We start from the raw sequence: 21499 nt of genomic DNA on the forward strand, positions 1-21499 counted from the left end.
TTCATAATTGTGAAATTGAATTAGCCTATGACTTACTTTCTTCCCAAATTCTTTGTTTTAAGATAAAATATCCATAAATGAAACCATGCAAAGAGGACAATTTTCCAGAAAAATAATTTCTGCTTTGCGCCTGCAATGTAGTTTTCTTAAGCAGAAATAAATAGAAACACATTTACACTTCCAAATATAAGAAGCTACTGAAGAATAAAATGGTTTTTTAAACGAAAAAAATTTGTTTAGAATTTTGTACAAGAATTGTTCAGTGGAAAAATTAGTTGTAAGCTTTTAATAGAAACCTATTTTTTTTACTTTTCTTGCATCAATTTTTTCATTTTAATTTAAAGCCTTTTAATTTTGATTAAATTCTATATGCTTTTTTTCTAGCACCCATTTGTCACAGTAACTTCCAATAAACCAATCAGAGAGCTGATTGCAGAAGCAAAGGCTGAAGTCACTGAAGAAGTAGAGGATGGAAAAGATGAAGATGAAGAGGAGGAATCCGAAAATTCTCTAGTGAGAAATTTAAAATGTGTACATTAAAAAGAAACATTGCACTGCAAGCCTAGTGTATAAATTATGTTAATTTTTTGTTAATGTAAAAATGTTATTACAGTGTTAAATGTCATATAAGCTGATTTGGTCTTCCAATTACTGTAACCTAAAAATATTGTCCAGCTTTCTGGTATAAATGCTAAGTAACAAGTAGTTTAAATAGCAAATTGGACCTAGAGCAATTTATAATATGCTGTCATTGTCAAACAGTGAATTTCTATTAATAAGTAAACTTGCATACTAAAATAGATTATATTGGTTACAAAATATAAATATCACACACACACACACAGAGTTATATTTATATTATGTAAATAATATAATCTATTTATATTATTATTTAATCTACATATATAGGAACATTGCAACCTGTATTTTGGAACTTTATTCTGTTCTTCAAACAAGACCAGTTGAGTGTAGTTTGTTTGATTTGTCCTATGTTGTTTTGAGTGTTCTGATGGTCTTCCAAAGCATAAGAATTTTTAGATTTCATTAGCGGTAAAATGTCAGGTACAACTTCCAATCGTGTTGCAGTACATCAGAGCTAGCTGAATGGGTGTCCAGTGGTATGACGGATGACCAATAAATTTAATAAATAAAATAAAATAACATATTTTGGTCCTATGTAAGCTGTACGGGTTCTAAGCTGCATTTCCTCTAAGGAAAGTTGTCAAATTCGAAGTGCACAGTGTGGCTATTTATTTATTTATTAAATTTTATACAACCTCCCATCACCTTGAAGGCAGATACTGTAATGCAGAAATGTTTAGCTTGCACATCTAAATGCAATATTTTTTTCTGTCAGGTATGCATATAGATTCTCAGATTCAAAGAAAATTTGGATTACAAAAGGTGCATATTGGGAAGAAGCCTTTCAGAGAATTTATTATACTATGAATAATATATACTGTTGTTATAAGTCAGGGGTGGCGAACAAGTTCAACAAAAAGAGCCAAAATTTTAAACTGTGAGAGTCAGAGAGCCACACCACGCAGTGACCTGCCAAAACAGACCCGGAAGCAATGTTCCCTCTAATTTTTTTTCGATGTGAGCAGAAAAGTATAGTGTTTGAGCGGCACATTTTCATGCCTGAGCACCCGAATTTTTTTCACAGATGTCACCTAAGACAACAACGAAATCAGTATTATTTGAAACTCAAAAGTTATGTTTCTTCAAGGTACCCGCTTAATTCAAAGTGTTATATAATATCAGTATCACTTAACAACGCTCCTGCTTAGCAACCAAAATGTTGGCTCAGAAACTCTGGCATTTGAAGCACGCAACTCTTAAAGCTGTCAAGTTACAAGACCCTTGCACCCCTAACCCTTTAGGGAAAAAAACTCCCAGGGGTCTTCAAACCTGACAGCTTTAAGATTTGTGGACTTCAACTCCCAGAATTTCTCCTCCAGTCCTGTTGGCTCAGGAACTCTGGCATTTGAAGCATGGAAGTCTTAAAGCTGTCAAGTTACAAGACCCTTCCACCCCTAGAAAAAAAATGCAGAGGTCTTCAAACCTGACAGCTTTAACACTTGTGGACTTCAACTCCCGGAATTCCTCCTCCAGTCATGTTGCAGCGACGTCATCTGCGTGGATCTGCTCCATCTTTGCTTTCTTCATTGTGGGCAGGGCTTCTGAAGATGCCAACGAGTACGAGTTGCCACCAGAATAACTGCTGCTACCTCCTCCTCCTCCTCCAACAGAATCACCAGATTTGCTCCTGAGCTCAGCGCTGGGTTACCTCTGCCCCCTCCCCCTCCTCCGTGCTTTTGAGGAGCCATGAGGCTTTTTTCCCCTGCTCCCCCCCCCCCCGCCTTCCTACTGGCTCCTGCAGCCTCATGGCTCCTCAAAAGCACGGCGGAGGAGGAGGAGGGGGCAGGGGTAACCCAGCGCTGACTGAGCTCAGCTGCTCCGAGTGGAGGGGAGGCGCCGCTGCCACGCGCGGAGATGCCGGCTGGAGCTTTGGCGGCTTCATCTCAGCCGCAGCGCCGGGTGGCAAATCTGGCAGTGCTGCCTGTTAGAGGAGGATGAGGAGGAGGTGGCAGCAGTTCTTCCGGTGGCGGTGGGGGCTTTGGGGCTTCACAACTAGCCTCAGTCGCCCCGTGCTCCTCAAAGCAAGTCTGGGGAAGTCCTTTGCAGGCGGCCCGTTCTAGCTGCCTGCAAAGGACCTCCCCAGCTTCCGAAAGGGAGCGCGCGATCTGAGCCACAGTATACTAAATAATGATAAGAGGCAAAGAGCCTCATTTATTTTGGCCGGGAGCCGCATGCGGCTCGCAAGCCGCGTGTTCGCCACCCCTGTTATAAGTTATACATAATCTTAACTTCAGTAATAGAGTGAATATTTAAAATTGAAGTAATTACATGTACAACTAATAATGATTTCAATATCCATTTTAGCAATTACCTGCAAATAAGCGAGCCTCATCTGACCTCAGTATTGCCAGCTCGGAAGAGGATAAGCTTTCACAGAATGCATCTATTCTGGAATCTGTTTCGGAGAGACTAGAGCATTCATCCATGGAAGACACAAGTACTAATACAATTGAAAAAGAAAAGATAAGTATGGAGCCTGGCAGAAATGAAGATGAAGTATTCACAGAAAACACAAGTGATGCCAAGCAGAGCCATACTGAAAAAGGAGAGAATGAATTAGCATTACAATATGCAGTTGAAGAAGCAAAAAAGAGCAAAAATGCTGATCAAAATGTAATATTGAATGAAGACACTATAGCACAAAAAGAAGAAAAGGAAAGCAATACAGTATTATCTATAATAAATGTCAAGCCTGATCTAAAAACAGAAAAAGAAAATGCTTTGTCAAACGAATCATCAGTTGAGAACAGAAATAAAATTAGTCTTGAAATTGAAGCTAGCAGTGCAGAAATTAGAGAAACAATTTCCAAGGAGACTGATATGCAAGAAGAAAAGCAAAGTTTCATAGTCATCCAGGAAAACAAAGCCATGGAGGAAATGTCAACAGAAAAAAGTAAAGCAATTAAGGAATTACAAGGAAATGAAAAATGTGAAGATGATGTTCTGAAAGAAATTGAAAACCAGAAACATGAAGCAAATGCCAATATGGAGATGACAGATATAGAGGGATCGTTTGATAAACAGCAGAAACCAATAAAAGACGATACCAGTAGTGCTCAAGAGGGAGGTATTACTCCCAAGGTTCAGATCACAGATTCAATTAAAGTGATTGAAAGCAGCCAACAGCCAACAGTGTATACTTCTGAAGATGCTCAAGGACAAATTACTTCTGAACCAACTTTTATTCAGAATGATGTGAATATTGATCAGCAACAGATAGTGGGAGATTATGATGATTCTAACCAGAGAAGCACAACAAAGGAAACTGTGGTCAACATTGCAAAAAAAATGGAGGTCATGAAGCCAGGATCGGATGATGCTACACATGCTGAAAAAGAAAAGAAAACTGAAGAAATTGACACAAAAGATGAGGTTTATGTTGCGCAACCTGGTGATAAATTAGAGATCAGAGCTGAAAAAAACCACAAGAATAATTTTCAAATAAGCACAGATCCTGAGGTGGTTTCCAGTGATTTACCTATTAAAAATCATCTTGGAGATAGTGCAGTGAAACAACCTCTTGAACATGAGGCATCTCCAGTACCAAGTATTAATGTTAGCTGCGTAGAAAATGAGATGGAAAATAAATCAAAGAATCAGAATAATATTGAACATACACAATATCTTGATCCTGAGACTGCTAAAGAAAATGATACAGATTCTGGTACTGGTTCTGCAGCTGATAACAGCAGCATTGATTTAAATTTGTCAATTTCCAACTTCCTCACTAAAAACAAAGATAGTGGATCAATATCTTTACAAGTAAGTGTTGTAATTTAAAATTAAGCCCCATGTGAATTTGAATGGATGCAAATTATAGACTGAGGGTCCCTTCTCTATTTACCATAACTACTTACAAATTTCCATATCATTGTGTCCTTAGAATGTTGCAAATTCTGTATTTCTGCATAGTCATGTTTTCTTCTAATGCTGTAGATCAATTATATGTCTCTTAGTCCAAATGCTTGTATGATACTTTATATAAAAATTAATTCTGAATATGGAAAGAATTACTGTACTACAAAAATCTAAAGGCTACAGTTCCAATAATAATTAGTTTAGACTATTATCGGGCAATGTATGGTGTAATCTGTATATAATGTCTCTTTGTGGTAATATTCGACTTTTAATTTCTCCTGTAAAATGGAGATTTGATTATCTACATACATGGATGTCCCTGTAGTCTTCTCTTTCTGAATCAGCAGTGTTATGGAAACGACAGAAACTGCGTCAGAAGTAGCAAGCAAAGTAAACTAAAAGAAATAGATAAGAGAACAGATATAACTGAATCAGCTTATGCCTTTACCATACCTACTTCCTCATACCCTTCCATCCTTGCAAGTATTCTTTCTGCTGTGTTCATATGTTAATTTATACTCTCCTTTTTCTTTTTTTAAAAGTTCTTGCCTCTGTCTTTTTGAAGATTTTACCAAGTCCATCCAATCACAACTTACTTGGTTTTTCTTTTCCTCTTAGCTTGTTCATTCTTCCTTCATATGTTTAATTTGCAGTTTCAATCTCATTCATTATTTCTCTGTGACCATTAGAAGATTTACCTAATAAGTCATATAGTTAGCTAATAGTAGATATTTATAAGGGTTGATGCAGGTATTTTACTGTACATAGTAATTATTTAAGAAATTATTGCCATCTTATTCATATGTCCAGAAATATAAAGACAGGAAAAATGAATTTCCTTAAAGGAAATATATTAAATATATTTAAAAAGATTTTACTTATTCCTGGTTATAAAAAGAATAGCTTGAAACCATATTTTTAAGAGATCAAGAAATAATGTGTTATCTTTTATTTAGGAAACTAAAAGATATAAGAAGACTTTAAAGAAAACTCGGAAATTCATTATTGATGGTGTAGAAGTAAGTGTGACTACTTCAAAAATAGTCACAGAGAGTGATTCTAAAAGTGAAGAACTTCGGTATCTTCGGTGAGTTTTAAAATATCCATTTCAAATGAGAAAGAATCCTTATCTCTAATACATATTCACGTATGGACTCACAGGCATAGAAATATGCACACACACATATACAGTGGACTGTATTAGACTATAAGAAACAGTTTGCATTATCTCAAGTCTTTTAAAATGCAGTAGTTCAATTCCACGCCTCGTATTAGTCATATTAATTCAGAATTCTAATTTCACTTTGGTTACTGATGACTCTAAAATTACTTCCCTCTTCCTTAATGCCAGTCGTCAAGAATTACGGGAGCTACGCCTTCTCCAAAAAGAAGAACAACGAGCTCAGCAGCAACTCAGTCATAAGCTATTACAACAACGAGAACAGATGTTTAGGCGCTTTGAACAGGAAATGACAGTAAGATTCCAGTTTCCTACTGCTATTATATTTTTGGGCAAGCTCAACATTTTCTGTTTAGTGCTCTGTGATGAAACAGTAGATTATGACATTCCACTAAAGTAAAGACTTAATTATGCCTCATTATAAAGGGCAGGAAATCTAATTGGTAGGGGGAAAGGAGAAAAGGAATGGTAAAGGAGATAGTTACAATAAAAGGAATAAAATACAAGTGGGTCTTGTGATAAAGTAAATTGTTGTTTTGAAAATAAGCACAGGGTTCGTATTTCTAAAGAACTTATATCCAATATTATCTGTTCATACAGTGCTACTGCGTAAACAGAGTCTTAATTTTTATGAAGACGTGGTTCTTAAATGAAAGTAGGAATATAATGTGTGTGATGCTACACTCCATCTGATACAAACCACAGGAAAAGTGTTGATAATAGAGAAGATAATATCAGTATTATAAAAAACTAGGGTAAATGTAGCAAATTCATTTCTTCAATAATATAAAAACAATAGCGTTTTTATCTTAAGAATAAATTTAGAAATACCCAACTCATGACCAAACAAGTACTGTTGTCATAAATATTTTAGCTTTATGATTTTAAAATTGGGGGCGGGGGGGGGGGTAAAACCATTTCAGAATTGCTTGACCTTAAAGAAGAAATGTATGTTTTTGCATTTCATATTCCCTGTCTTTCTGAGTGAGAGATTTACTTCTGCTGATTCAAGTCTAAATATACTAATAGTTTCAGCAAAACCTAGAAGCAATTTTTATTAGATTCACTGTTTTCTTGAATTTAAGTACTTGAATTTAATTACTTATACAAATGAGTTAAGGCAGAGAAAAAATGCCTTGTTAACAGATGGTGTTCTTTCCCCTTCCGCTACAATCTATCACTTAATAAACATTTTACAAATTTAATGAAGGATTCAAGCAGTTACCAGAGATTACTATTTTTCATGAGATTCTTCTGTTTTGTCTTAATACTTCTCTCACAAGAGTATATTGTTCACTCAGATAATCAGTGAAAATAATCCTATTATTTTTTTAGAGCAAGAAGCGGCAATTTGACCAGGAAATTGAAAACCTAGAAAAACAGCAAAAACAGACAATAGAGCGCTTAGAACAGGAACATACAAATCGTTTACGTGATGAAGCTAAGCGCATCAAAGCAGAACAAGAAAAAGAATTATCCAAGTTTCAAAATATGTTGAAAAACAAAAAGAAAGAGGTAAAGCCTTTAAATAATTTAGAAAATATGGTAAATGTTTTTGGCCTTAGTGATGTTTACATTTTCATTCCATATGTTATAATTATGCATACACACTAAATGCACACTTAGGGTCTGCAACACCTTATTTTCAGTAATAAATTATAATGGGCTTCACTGTGTATTTGGAGTAGTAAAAAGTCTTATTTAGTCAAAACCTTTGATAGAATTTTTGTGTATGTTATTCATTCAGAATAATTGCTAGAACTGTTTGCAGAGAGATTCTGCACATGTGCTTTTATGAAAATTGCATGTGGATAATTATTAAGATTTTTTCAATTGGCTGCTTTGTAACATAATCACAAGTAAAAGTCATGGAGACTTTCATGAAATACATCATAACAGAATTTTTAAATTTTTGTGCATGTGTAAGCAGAAGGATGATCTTTATATCAGAAGAATCAAGGATAATGTGCTGTAGAATACTGGTTTTTTTTCTCAGATTACCCTACATACAATATAAAACAGTTTTACATTTCAAAATGATTGTGGTAGAAAAACTGCAGTATTGATATCTCTGCATGAAATAGAAAAGGGGTTGTTATGCAGTATGTTACTAGGATGAGTTTAAAAATTGAAATAGTGGTTAAATTTACCATTTTGGTTTTATTTGGATCTAATCCAGTTTAAATAATAAGAAATTCTCTGGCTAAGCAACTTAAAACTCAGTATTTGAATATATTGTTCCTTACTTAAAAGGAGGCCAAAATTATGCAAAATGAAGGAATTGTATCTCAGGTCTTATTTTCTCAATTTTTGTTGATTGTCTGACTCATTAATATTTTACTTTTTTATTACCATTTTTGACAAAAGCACTTCTTTCCTCCAAAATCCCTCCAGCTTGATGATTACTAGGCTATTATATTATTACCTGCAGAAAATAATACTGTATAATCACAGCAGAAATTTCTTGACCCTCTGTTTTGATATATTTCATTTATTATTTGTTTAGATTACATTGTTCTTAGACTAACTGTTTGATATTATTACAATACTATTACATCTAGTTGTTTTTAAAAATTGTATAATATTAACTTCTTTCTTTTGCTGAATTTCTTGCACTTTGAGTCTCTAATGGTGATTGGATCTCAAAGGGGAAAGCTGGTTAAAGTTTTAATATACCCCAGCAACAGGAATAGCATGTGGTGATTTGGGCTTTATTTCCTATGTATGCTTTGTTTTAAAAATAGTCATTTAATCTTGGATAGCTAGACAGTCCATTCATCAGAAGTATTTTAATTTGGTTCCTATACTGAATAAAGGGTTGGGCTTGATGGCCTCCATGGTCTTTTTAGCTCCAGTATAAAATTGAATATTTGATTTATTTTTCCAATGAGAAGTGACTATCACTTTTGAGATGATCATGGCTTTTCATACAAGTTGTTCTTTTAACAACTATTGTCTGTACTTTTATATGACAAGTGCAGAGGTAGCTGCTCTTGTGTTGTTGTTTTATTCCATATGTTTTATTATTTGGAAAAACAAAATCCTTTTTATTGTCATTTCAAAAAGCTTTATTTTAATGACTGTCTCTACTGCATAAACATTGATTATGGAAGCAGTTTATTAGTACTCGGATGCAAACAGAGATTAGTTGTTAGGCTGCTATTGGCATGTTACTTTTTTCTGGAATGCAATCAATAAATACTTCGTGCATGTACACTCTTCCTCCATTTTCTCACAAGCTAACTCTTCCGGCTTTGCATGCATTTGTAACATCCTCTGAATGCTTATTGCTCCTCTTCATTCACCATAAATGCTTGCTGTGGAGAAAAAGGGTTATTTTCCACACATTCTGCATGCTTGTGCACTATAGGTTTTTAATGAAGTGGAGAAAGCACCAAAAGAGCTGAGAAAAGAGCTCATGAAACGCAAGAAAGAGGAGCTTACTCAAACCCAGCATGCTCAGGTAACCATAGCAGCTTCCTGCTTCTAAATCCCCCAAACCAGCTTTGTTCGCATTGCTTTAATAGTTTGATAAGGAGTGGGCATTTCTCCCTCTGAAGGAATCTATTCATTGGTAGGGATTTCTTAGAATCCAGAACTGCAGATAAAAGTGTATTAGAATTTAATGTTAAAATCAATGTGAAAATGTTTCTATTTAAGAAATACGTAGTTATTTATAAAATAGCATTCCAAGTAATTAAATTTCAGTTTGTGTGGTATATTAAAATGTCTGATGTATACTTTACATCTGCTTTAACTGAAGCTTGTAATATCAAAAATAACGGAAAGGTAATTGTTATGATTTTGCTTACCTTTAAAAAAAAATCAATGAAATCTATAATGCAGACAGTGATCCTGGTGTTAACTAGGTGAATATTTATGAACAAGATAATCAAAGCTTTCTTCCAAATATACTGCTTTAGATGGTATATTTCAATATTTTTGCTGTTTGAAACAAAATTTGCATTGAGCTTGCTGTATCTGTAGTTGAACTTTTGATGTTAAATGGTAGCTAATATCATTAACTTTTCATTTTGAAGAATACTTCTGATACAATAATATGCAATTAGAGTGCAGCTGGTTTGCATACACATATAGGACAATGGTAGCTTGGGCTGCACTGGTTCCAATGAGAGAAGTCCTGAATCTTTTTTCCATAATCGTGGTCCATCTTTGTCAAAACTCCCGGAGGCAGCTGATTATATTATGTTACCAATTTGTCAGTAAGAAGGTAAACAACAATCTCTTCAGTTATTTGATCTCTCAGGGAAGAAGTTGCCAAAGGCTAGAGTTCCTTTTTGTAGATTGAGCACCGCTAGCCCATGAAATTATTATTATATACAGCAAGGTTGAGAGTGTTAAAAATAAAACAGGAAAGGAATGAACAGTTCCTTTCTGAAGACCAAGGTTCTAGTCAGTTGCTGGAAACCCTAGCTCTTAACACAAGCAAATAACTCAGAAAAATTCACAGATGGATGGAGGAAATCTGAATAATTGCAAGTCTGTAATCTAAAACACAATCTGCACTGCCGCTGCATTCATAGATCCTAGTGGGAGGTCCACATCCACTAGACTCTATCATGGCTTTTGTTGGCTACATTCATTATCTAGTTGGATAGGTCACCAGATGTTCTTTTCATCCTTGCAACATCTGGGACATCTCAAAGTGGATTTTCTCTATATGCATTACATAGACCAATATGATGTTTAAGTTTATATTTCATTATTTATGCTACTTAGTAAATAGTGAAGAAAAAAATTAACTTCCCAGTAGGATCATAATATTAAATAATGATTAAGAAAACTTACCCAATTCTCCACGATTCTGGGAGGCTGCCAAAAAACCAGAGAAATGTCAATAAAATCAATACATGATTGAAAAGAACAATAAAAGATAGCAAATGCAATGAAATGAAGGATCTCCTTCTCCATTTCTAAAAGCTTGAAAAAGAGTATGAAGACTGTTGAACAACTGTGTGTTCAGTGTTTTAAACAACAGGGATTGAGGGGATGATAACCATAAAAACACTAAAGTATTTAGAGCAAGATAGAGAAAACTTAGACATTGCTAAATTGCTGAATCTTTCCATTCTATCCATCTAGCACAGTGTTTCTCAACCTTGGCAACTTTAAGATGTCCGGACTTCAACTCCCAGAATTCCCCAGCCAGCATTCACTGGCTGGGGTATTCTGGGAGTTGAAGTCCAGACATCTTAAAGTTGCCAAGGTTGAGAAACACAGATCTAGCAAAATCTTGCTTTTAATAGGCATTTTTTTTCATAACAGTGTATCATATCTTTTCCCAAACTTTACCAATCATACTTTTCCATAGACGGTGTATTTGGTAAGTTGTCCTTTTTGTGTGACTGTCTTATAATTGCAGTCCTTAAATTATTAGAAAAAAGATAATACCTTTTAACACAGCAAGTGAAGTTACGGGGTGTGACTGAGAATGGGTTATTGAGTATTAGGTATAGAAAATTAAAGAGTGATGATGATTCTTTTTTTTCTCATTTAGTCTGTGATTGGTGCTTGCATGCATAAATGCTCAATTGAGACAATAAGTATAAACAGTGATTCAGAAATACTGTATTATAAATAAAGATGAATTATTGTTACAATAGTGTCTGGTAAAGAGGTGGTTGTTGAAGTTGTAAGTTCTTTTGATGTTTTGCTTTTGTGTAGTGTTGAAATGCTTTGTTTGTGGTTATTTTCACACGGGAAGTACATTGTATTCTGCTCCACAGGCCATTGCTCAGGTTATGATTCAGTCATTTCAATTGTCCTCATCTGCTCTCTTCAATGCAGTAATGCAGGATGTAAGTTTATATACCCCTCCCATAAAAAGCATATGACCTCTGTCGTGTTGGCTTTCTTTTTTTTTTCTCTTACATACATGTGCTGTTAAATTCTTTTTATTTAAATTACTATATAAAACATTATTAATGTGCACAAAGAAATTAATGGAACAAATTAGATCAATTTTCAGCACATGTGTAAAACTGAGCTATTGTTGTTCCCTCTGTGTGTTGTGAAACTTGGCTGTTCTTCAGAGTGCTTTTAGATATTATTTGACAGTGCATTTTCCTTCTTTACCTAATAACAGTTCTCCTACTTTTTGATTATAGGACAAAGAAATGCCCTTATTCCCACCTTCTTTTTTGGTAGTTTTTCCACCCTTCCTATTAGTAATTAGAGGTTTAAGAAGGGCTTGCATCTTATCTATATATTTCTTTGCAATGCAAAATTTTGATATGGCCTTTTATTATTGAGCTTTAAAAACATTGCATAACTTATAGGCAATCTCTCTGTTAGTATTAGATAGTTGCATTTATGCAGTCATTGATCTTCTGTAAATAACAAACAGGTGATCATAAAGTTCTTTTTTTCCTGAAGAACTTTAGAAGTTCTGATTATTCATTTGCAGAACTATCTAGTAGATAATGATTATATTTTGATGACATTTACATGTTCAAATGTTTTGCTTAAATACTTTTAAACTGTTATGGAGACGTCAAACAAAAACTGTAAGGTAAAAGAAGTAGCCTTTTTGTGTTAAGTAATTTTGGTTTCAAGTTCTGGTTTGCATTCAGGTTCTACATCTCTTTGCTTTCCATTATTCCATGGCACTGTGTTGCCAATTGTATTTATTGATCCAGAAACATTACAGATTCCTTTAATACTCAGGAACATTTTTAGATAAGCTACATAAAAAGCAAGGATAATAATTTCATAAGAAGTATGGGTGGAAACTTTTCCGACGTCTGTTTCTTAACCATTTCTAGTTGTTGGTGGAATAGCTTTGTAGTAACATTTCACAGGAATGGCATAATTTTTCTGTGGCAGTCTGAGAAATTATGATGTTTATCTGGGAGAATCCCCTATATATTTTCACAGATATTTTTGAGGATAAGGTCCAAGAAATAAAAATGATTTTTAAAAAAAAGATGTTAAATTTTAACATTTTCTTAGAGTTATATAAAAATGAAGGCAAAATTTCACAAATCATTTTTAGTTGTTAAAGCAGTAGTTCAAACTCAAGGCCCACAGGCTGGATCCGACCCGCAGGGCACTTAGATATGGCCCGCAGGGCCACCTTGGAAACAGTGAAGGACCGGCCTGCGGTGCCTCTGCCAGCAAAAACTAGCTCAGGAGGGCTGTTTTCACTGGCAGAGGGCTGCAGGAGGTCATCGCAGCTGAAAACTAAGCTTGGGAACCTGATTTCGCTAGCAGAGCACTATGGCCACCATAGGTGCCCCACAACATGAGTGATGTTGAGCTGGCCATTCCCCCCCCCCCAAGTCAAACACAACTCTGATGTAGCCCTCAATGAAATTGAGTTTGACACCTCTGTATTAAAGTATTAGTCTGGATGATTGCTGAAGAAAACTAACCAGAATGAGTAAGTATAATTTAAAAGCCTGTTCAGTGATAGTTCTATTTCTACGACAATGAGCGTCACCAGAGTTGCAGTCCAGTTTTCTTTTAAGTGCCACTGTCTGGCACTAGGCGATTCAATGAAAGCTCTGTAAACTCATTCTAATGTTTCTATAACTGACGTGTTCTGTAATTTGGTTTGTGACCTAGGAGACTCCCATAGATTGAGACTTGTAAATTATATACTGTTTGCTCTGAGAGGAGAGAAACATTTCCAAAATGACTGGCAAAAATTACAGAAACTTCAGGGGAAAGGAAGTATCTTAAGTTTCCACAGCACATTTCATACCTTACATTAAAATATTGTGATTATATATTTGAATATTTGCAATGTAAATGAAGTATTGATGTGCAAATACTGGACATTTTAATTTGTTTGTGTTCTGTTGATTTATTAGTAATTTCAGGTTTATATTTTGATTTGGATTATCTTTGTTGTTTCTAGACTTAGATTATTTCTTTTAATATCTGAACCATCTTTAAATGCTATATCATTTCACAAAGTGTTTTCAATTTAAAATATTGAGCTCAGATACATTTCTGAATCAAAAACATGTAGTTATGTGCTAGGTCTTGGAATATTTGGAGATCTAATTAACTATACGTTATCCCACATATTATACATGTTTATAAGCCACTATCTAGATCAGGGGATTGCATCATAGGCTGTATTGTGACGTATCGGGCCATATTGCGATGTAGTGGGATGTTTTTGCCTTTCCGGAGCTGAGATAGGCGTGGCCTGCGCAGGCTGTATTTGGCCTGCAGGCCGCCAATTTGACAAGCCTGATATATATGTTTTAAATAGTTTAAAATCCTGAGGATTTTTTAAATTTGTTTTTCATATGAATTGTATTCATATGAAGCACAACTCTATTTTTGTTTAAAGGTACAATTCTTACTTGTTCTGAAAACTTCTTAAATGATCCCAGCTCTTTAATTACTATTAAATACTGTGTCTAACAATGTCACAGCACTATATTTCCAGGGATTAACTACTTCCTAATATTATTAATGGAGGCCGAATCACACTTGGGGGAAAACATTTTAAGTCCTATAAACTTCTTATATAGGCCCTTGAACAATTCTAAAGACTCATAAAATTGCTACTTTCTCAGCTTCCTCTTCAGTTATCCACAAAAATAACCATCTGAAGACTTTCAGGGTAAAAGGCTGAATTGATCTCAATAAACCTGTTGTGGAGCAGGACTCATTTTTAGTTCATCCCAATTTTTATTGGTCATATCTTCTTTCATCTACCATACCAATTATACATTAGTTTAATTGGTAACTCTGAGAGCTATAAACACTTGTGTAACATTTTAATAATAACGTTATATGCAAAAACTGAATTAGTTCATTGTATGCGAAAACTTGACTAGTTCATTGCCATATTTTCAGTTTGTGTTTTTCACTTTAGCCATATGACTGCATGAAGCAATTTGCTTGTAAAACCTACAAATACATCAGATGGATTTTAGATAAATTACTGATTTGGAGAGGAAGAATTAAATTTAGCAAGTCATTAAGTTGTGTGTGTGTGTGTGTGTGTCTTCCTTCTTCCATCCATCCATTTCCATCTATTGGATTGGGTGTTGCAGCTTTAGTATCTGCAGGAAGCCCTCTGAAAACTGAGGCTATTTGAAACATCGAACTGTAACTCGTAGCATCCATCACCCTAAACCATGCTTCTCACTGCAGACTGCAAGTTGCAAAATCTGAAAGGTTCAGCACGCCTTCTATAAAATATTAATTAGCCTTTAGATAAAATGAGGAGTCTGAAACTTAGAAGTCCACATTCATAGCCCCATTATTTTTGAAACTGTTAGGTGGCCTTCTGGGTATTCTTAATGTCTTTCTGATAGTATACCTCTCCTTACACAATGCTTTTGAGACTTCAGTGCTACTTGAAGCTACTGTGGGATGCAAATCAACATTTCTTTGAACTCTGTGTAATTACTGAATTTGGACTCATTTTTAACAGGAGCAAGAGTTTGTGCAGAAACAACAACAAGAACTGGATGCATCATTAAAAAAAATAATTCAGCAGCAGAAAGTAGAGCTGGCAACCATTGAACGAGATTGTCTTAACAATAAGCAGCAACTCATGAGAGGTATTTCTTCTTTTTTCTCATAGTTGAACTGAGCCTTTGTGAGTTCATAGTAGGATTAGGGGCTCCATCCATCCTGTATTGCTGAAAAGTAAACCCCATGAAAATGAGTACGAATATTTATGGACTGACTTCCTAAATTTCTGTCTGTTTGATACAAGTGGGAAACCAGGAAAGACTGTAACTGAACTTTAAATAAAATTCATTCAAATGGAAGTCCTCATTCCAAAACAGAAAAAAATGATATACAAAATCCTCTTTCAAGGCTATTTTGTTATATGCCAAATATACAGGTGTGTCAATTCAAGTCTTTGTCAGAAAATATGTTGGAAATAATTCCTTCTTAACTTAATACCAATACGGTATTTTACTTGGGATTTTCATTAATTAAATCACTGTATGAAGTACAGAAGTTGCAGAAGACCTGTTTTGGACCTGTTTTCTCAGCAGTCTCAGAAGCCATTTTTTCCATTCTAGCCAGGGAAGCTGCAATATGGGAACTTGAAGAGAGACACTTGCAAGAAAAACATCAGCTGCTGAAACAGCAGCTGAAGGATCAGTACTTCATGCAGAGACACCAGCTGCTTAAACGGCATGAAAAAGTTAGTGTGATTTTAATTTGGTGGTTTTTTTTAACCTAATGCTCAGGAAGGTACCTTTAGTATTTAGCTGGCATTCCTTTTATTAATGGGCATTTTTCTGTTTTTAAGGAAACTGAGCAAATGCAGAGATACAACCAACGACTGGTTGAAGAGTTGAAAAACAAACATACTCAGGAAAAAGCTCGGTTGCCCAAAATCCAGCGTAGTGAAGCCAAAACAAGAATGGCCATGTTTAAGAAAAGCCTCAGAATTAACTCTTCAAGCACTCCAGACCAAGATCGTGAAAAGATCAAGCAGGTAAGAAGCTATAATATTGATTTAAATTATCTTTGGGAGTGAGAGTGTACGTTCTGTGAAGCAATCTTCTCCAGAGTTCAAAAGTATTACATTTAATCTAATAGCTGTTTCTATGAAACTCTTGACTCCTTTGACAGTTTGAATGAATTTGGAACAGTTAACCATTGAAGATTTGGAACGTTACAGGTTTGATCGTTTATGAAAATTGCAAGATACTATAATGTGTACCCAAATTACCAGAAATTGTTTTGTAAATGGCATGTAACAGGTACATGTTGTTATACTGTATATTATACACCATGTGTATGTTGTTAAATATAAAAGTAGTAAGTCTTATTTTAATTTAAATTCTATTTTTGTACAAGTTTGCTGTTCAAGAAGAAAAGAGGCAAAAAAATGAAAGATTGGCTCAACTTCAGAAACATGAAAATCAAATGCGAGATCTTCAATTGCAGTGTGAAGCTAACATTAGAGAATTGCATCAGCTGCAGGTCAGTTATATAAAATGTTGATTGATTTATAGTACAGAATTGTACTGTCGTATATTGTGAATGGAATAGTTTTTAAATATTATACATCTATAGTGTCATTTATGTTATTTGTTTACATGGAACACTCCTATTTGAAAAGGGCTTTTGCAATACTCATCTAACAGTTGACCTGGGAATAAACGTATTATCTTAAAGCAATAATTCTATGCCACTATTTTCCCAAAGAAATGTGAAAGTAGTCAATAAACCATAGAATTAAGCAGTACCTAGAAACTCATAATCTGAATGTCACCTCTCATGAACTGATCTTGCTGCATTAGTGTTTTATATTATTTCTAATAGAGTGCTAAACTCACATAACTCTACTTTATATTACATTAAAATAGTGACTACTGATTTTCCAGTGACTTGATTCTCACTGTGGTCTGAATGGCAGGAACATCCAGACTAAACCTAATTTAAAAAATTAAGTCAGCATATACCTGTAACCAAATGGCTATACCATCTGGTTTGATTTACTAAATGATATCCCATTTGCAGAATGAGAAATGCCATCTACTGGTCGAACATGAGACTCAAAAATTAAAAGAATTGGATGAAGAACATAGCCAAGAGCTTAAAGAATGGAGAGAGAAACTAAGACCAAGGAAGAAGGTAAAACTTAAAATTGGGAAATACAGAAATCTAAACAGAATGCTATATCTTGAAGAGAAGTATTTAGAAAAGAATAAGAGAGTTGGATGGGACCTTGGAGATCTAGTCTAAAACCCTGCTTAGGCAGGAAACCCTACATCATTTCAGATAAATGATTTGTTTTTCTATATAATGATCCAGTGTGTTTTGATATTCTGATTCAGATTCTTACTAGGAAAGTGTACATTTTTATAGTTACATACTAGTGCAAATGTTGAAATACTATATCAGATGATTGATAGATAGATAGATGATAGATGATAGATAGATAGATGATAGATAGATAGATAGATAGATAGATAGATGATAGATAGATAGATAGATAGATAGATAGATAGATAGATAGATAGATAGATAGATAGATGATAGATAGATAGCATAGAAGCTACAGAAAAAGCAGAAAAATATTTTCTACTGAATATTAACAGTAAACAGTATGGCAAAATTATAATAATTAGGTACATTTAAGTGATCAAAAACATTCTGCATTTCTTACATGAAGCTTATCTTTGTTATACAGATGTAAAGTTTCACACATGATATGAATAGTTTGTTCACTAAACATGCAATTGGCCATGAAGAGCCCATACAAAGCCCTCGTTAGCAACCCATTTTTTAAGTAGAGAGGTTGCCAGAGATCTCTTTTATATAATGTCAGAGCTTAAGTCATTTAACAAATTTAGTTGCTCATCAATATTTGACTGTTTTGGTTTGTATGTGGTTATCAGTAGTTCAGACTCCTTTCTTTAGGAATGGTTTTTATAAGTTATTAGTTATTTTACCTTTATATTTTGGTGGTAATTGAACTACAAATTTATATTAGAATCTTGAGAAAAATATGGAAAGACTTTGGAAGAGAACTGGGGAGGGTAAGCTAGCTTTGCAGATTATGTCTAAATAAGTATTTAGATAATCAGGTATATTAGAATATAAGGATATTTTGCGTAAATAATAAATGCATACATACCTGTGTGTCAAGAAAATCACTAGTGCTTCCCCCCGCCCCCTACTTACTCCTTGATTGAATAAACTATTGCATTATTTCAAGATAGTTTTATATAATGTCTTCTATAAATCTAGAAAAATCCTAAAGTTATTTGGTTTTTTTTGTGTTTAATCACTAGACATTAGAAGAGGAATTTGCCCGGAAACTTCAAGAACAAGAAGTTTTCTTTAAAATGTCTGGAGAATCTGAATGCCTTAATCCTTCAACTCAAAGCCGGATTTCTAAATTCTACCCAATTCCTAGCCTGCATTCCACAGGATCATAACAGTTGAACCTCTGTGAGGTGGCTTTCAGTGTGCTGTTGACATTGGCAGTTTACCATATTCTGTTTCTGTATTTACAAACACAGTCATACACAACACACAACATATCAAACTTCCGCTTTCAGCAGAGACAATCAAGGATGTCAGAATTTTCTTTCTTTGCTTTTGCTTTCTTTTGTTTAAATGCTGGAAAACAATTGAAATTAGAAGCACAGAAGGTATTCTTAAAACAGAATATGGTATAATGTATTTCAGAAATATATACCTGTTTGAAAACTGATCTAAAAACTATATATCCAATTTATTTGCACTGGGAAGAAAGCCTAACCATTTAACGATCATCTTCAGTGTCCCAAGAATCAAAGATGATTCTTAGACAAAGTCAGTACTGCTAATTCAACCAAATCTTGTTTATGAGGCAACAGCTCTCCAGCCTCATTTTATTCAGTGCCTGAAACAATTAAACATACTGCTCTTTTATAAAAGGTTTGTGATTATCACATAGTAAGCTGTTGATATGAATATAAATGGTTGCTGTTATAGTGACAGTGTTTGTCAAATCCTTAAACTGAGCATTCCTGCTCAACTTTAAAATGTACAGTTTATAGTCTCTCCCCTCCTCTTTTAAATTTTCTATTTGGCTAGTAATATTCTACAAAATGAATTGAAATTGTAGAATTTATATCTTTTTAAAAGAGGGGAAATGCATTAATTTTCACTCCCCTTGAAGCTCTGCATGATCACATGAAGAGCAGAGTTAGATGATCAGAGCAGCATTATCAGATTTCAATGCTGCAAAGTCTTTGACTGCCCTTGTTCTTAAAAATTAATGTTTTGATTTCCGGATATGAATGATCTTTTTGTAAAATTTCAGTATGTACATTGAGCAAAGGATTTATGTTAAGTACTAAGAGAGTTTAATCTGCTACTTCATTTGCTAAGAAGTAAGTAGATAGTCTCTTTCTAAAATTCATAGCTCCACTGTAATTTATTTTCTGTTGGGGATGGGAAATATTTCTATCAGCGGGAGATTTATCTTCATTCAGTAAGACAAGCTTTTCAATACTGAAGCATATCAAAAACTATTGCTTTTGATATGCCAAAATTAAGTTTGTAATATAAATGTCCTCAATAGCCGAATCCTTTAATAGGTAATTTTGGATTATCATCTAAACATTTTCATGTTTTGCTATCTTTCATTAAAGGCAAAATTGTTTACCTTTTATACAAAGGAAACAGATTTTTTAAAAAGTACAAACTGCCTTAATGGAAATGTGACCAATATTTTGGCTACTGAATTCAGATGCTGAGTTTGATTTTATTCAGTTGTTCAATTGCTTCAATATAATAAGTATAGGTTGAAGATGCATATTTTCAGTTAAATATTGTTCATCGGAAATAATAATTTGCTTGCAATGTATAGCTAGCCTTAATATTTGATATCTTATTTTATAAATATGTAATGTGCACCAGGTTGTAAATTCCTTTATATGTTACTAGAGTGTTATGTTTGCTGTATTGCATCCTAAAAACTTTTTGCAGAACCGCATAGATGAAAGAACACCCATCAACTTTTATGTTTTTTTAAACTTCACCTTGTGAAACAACTAGTACTGACTGTAACATTAAATTATCTCTGTTTAATCAACATATAAGTCTGCTTTAGAAAAAAATCTAAAGTCCATTGACTCCTTTGAGGAATGTTTTATTTCTGTATTCATTTTTCTTATTTGGGTTTATTTTTTCAGTTATTTCTGGTTGTTAACACATCTGCTTTTTGGAGATAAAACAAACAAAACTGAGTTTGATCAGAATCAAATAATTGGACAGCATGATTAAGGCAGAATTCTGAAATGTACAAATGGAGGCACTGTTTGCTAATCTGAATGGTTTTCCTTTTGGTGTGTGGTGTTTTGTGGGAATTTATTAAATACCATCTATATGTTGAACTAGATAATCAACATTTGGATTACATTAATTAATACTGCTTGGGATTTTCCCATGTTAACGGTTATCTGTGATGGAACTTTCCTCTTAGGAGATTTATTTCAATATAGTTACAATTTCATGACATAAATTGGGTTTGAGATCCATTGACCCCCATAATGGTCTTCGGTTGTCTATTTCAGGTCTTCATTGACAATTGTTTCTTTGACATCATGACAGGAAGCCTTGATTGGATATCAGCTTGGACCCATAGTTTCCTATTCTAATTGAAAAGGTTTCTCTTTTTCAGTTACAGTGCTCTTATTCTATTGGAACATAATATCAAATTGGCTATATAGTCCAACCAGTGGAAGATGGTTCTTAAGAACAACGCACTAATACCACAAGAAATATGATTGTTGGATGACAGAATAAAAAGCCTAAATAATTGTTGCCTATGATTCAACCCTTTCAACTTCTCTATATATTCCCATTCAGTTATTATTCTGCCCTACATTTTGTGATCTCTTTGTGGTAAGGCTAATGCATGATATATAAAAGCCTGTAAAATTCATACAATTTTAGAAATTGAATTAAAGGGTTTCAAATGTACTTTTAATAATAAAGAATTCTTTCAAAAAGAAACATCAAGTGACATATCTCATTATGAATATATTTACATAAAGAAATATTTAGCAAGATATTTTCTAATACGTTCTCATTTTATTGTATGCTGCCTCATTGGTTTAAGCGGTTACACCATTTGGAGGGAATATCTTGATATTCTGTCTATCAGTAATCATAATTCTGTCAGTATATCCCTTTCTTCATCAGATAACATGACATATTATGGCTGGTGCTCTTATATAATATCTGAATAATAAATACGCAGAACTCCATTGAAAAGTATAGGTTTATACAAGAGAAAAATGTCATATTCTTCATGGGCCTGTAGCTTTGGCATACCAATCTTTGAGCAAAAAGGCATGGTGA

At 34.1% G+C, this 21499-nt stretch overlaps 1 protein-coding gene across 2 annotated transcripts in view; it reads left to right on the plus strand.

Annotated features, from left to right (window-relative positions):
• The window catches only part of SLK (STE20 like kinase), a 38346-nt gene extending 17195 nt beyond the window's left edge, over positions 1-21151 (plus strand). The window contains exons 9-20 of one of the 2 annotated variants that reach the window (XM_081956447.1): positions 385-513; positions 2947-4404; positions 5457-5587; positions 5852-5975; positions 7016-7195; positions 9051-9143; positions 15102-15231; positions 15706-15830; positions 15939-16127; positions 16493-16618; positions 17159-17272; positions 18436-21151. In XM_081956447.1, the coding sequence (XP_081812573.1) occupies positions 385-513; positions 2947-4404; positions 5457-5587; positions 5852-5975; positions 7016-7195; positions 9051-9143; positions 15102-15231; positions 15706-15830; positions 15939-16127; positions 16493-16618; positions 17159-17272; positions 18436-18582 (2946 nt within the window). In that variant the 3' untranslated portion in view covers positions 18583-21151. The remainder of the gene's footprint in view (positions 1-384; positions 514-2946; positions 4405-5456; positions 5588-5851; positions 5976-7015; positions 7196-9050; positions 9144-15101; positions 15232-15705; positions 15831-15938; positions 16128-16492; positions 16619-17158; positions 17273-18435) is intronic. The other variant, XM_081956448.1, reaches the window with a different exon arrangement.
• The last annotated feature ends 348 nt before the right edge of the window (positions 21152-21499 follow it).

The sequence above is a fragment of the Natrix helvetica genome, assembly GCF_964273705.1.
Source record: "Natrix helvetica genome assembly, chromosome: 5".
Classification (NCBI taxonomy): Eukaryota; Metazoa; Chordata; class Lepidosauria; order Squamata; family Natricidae; genus Natrix; species Natrix helvetica.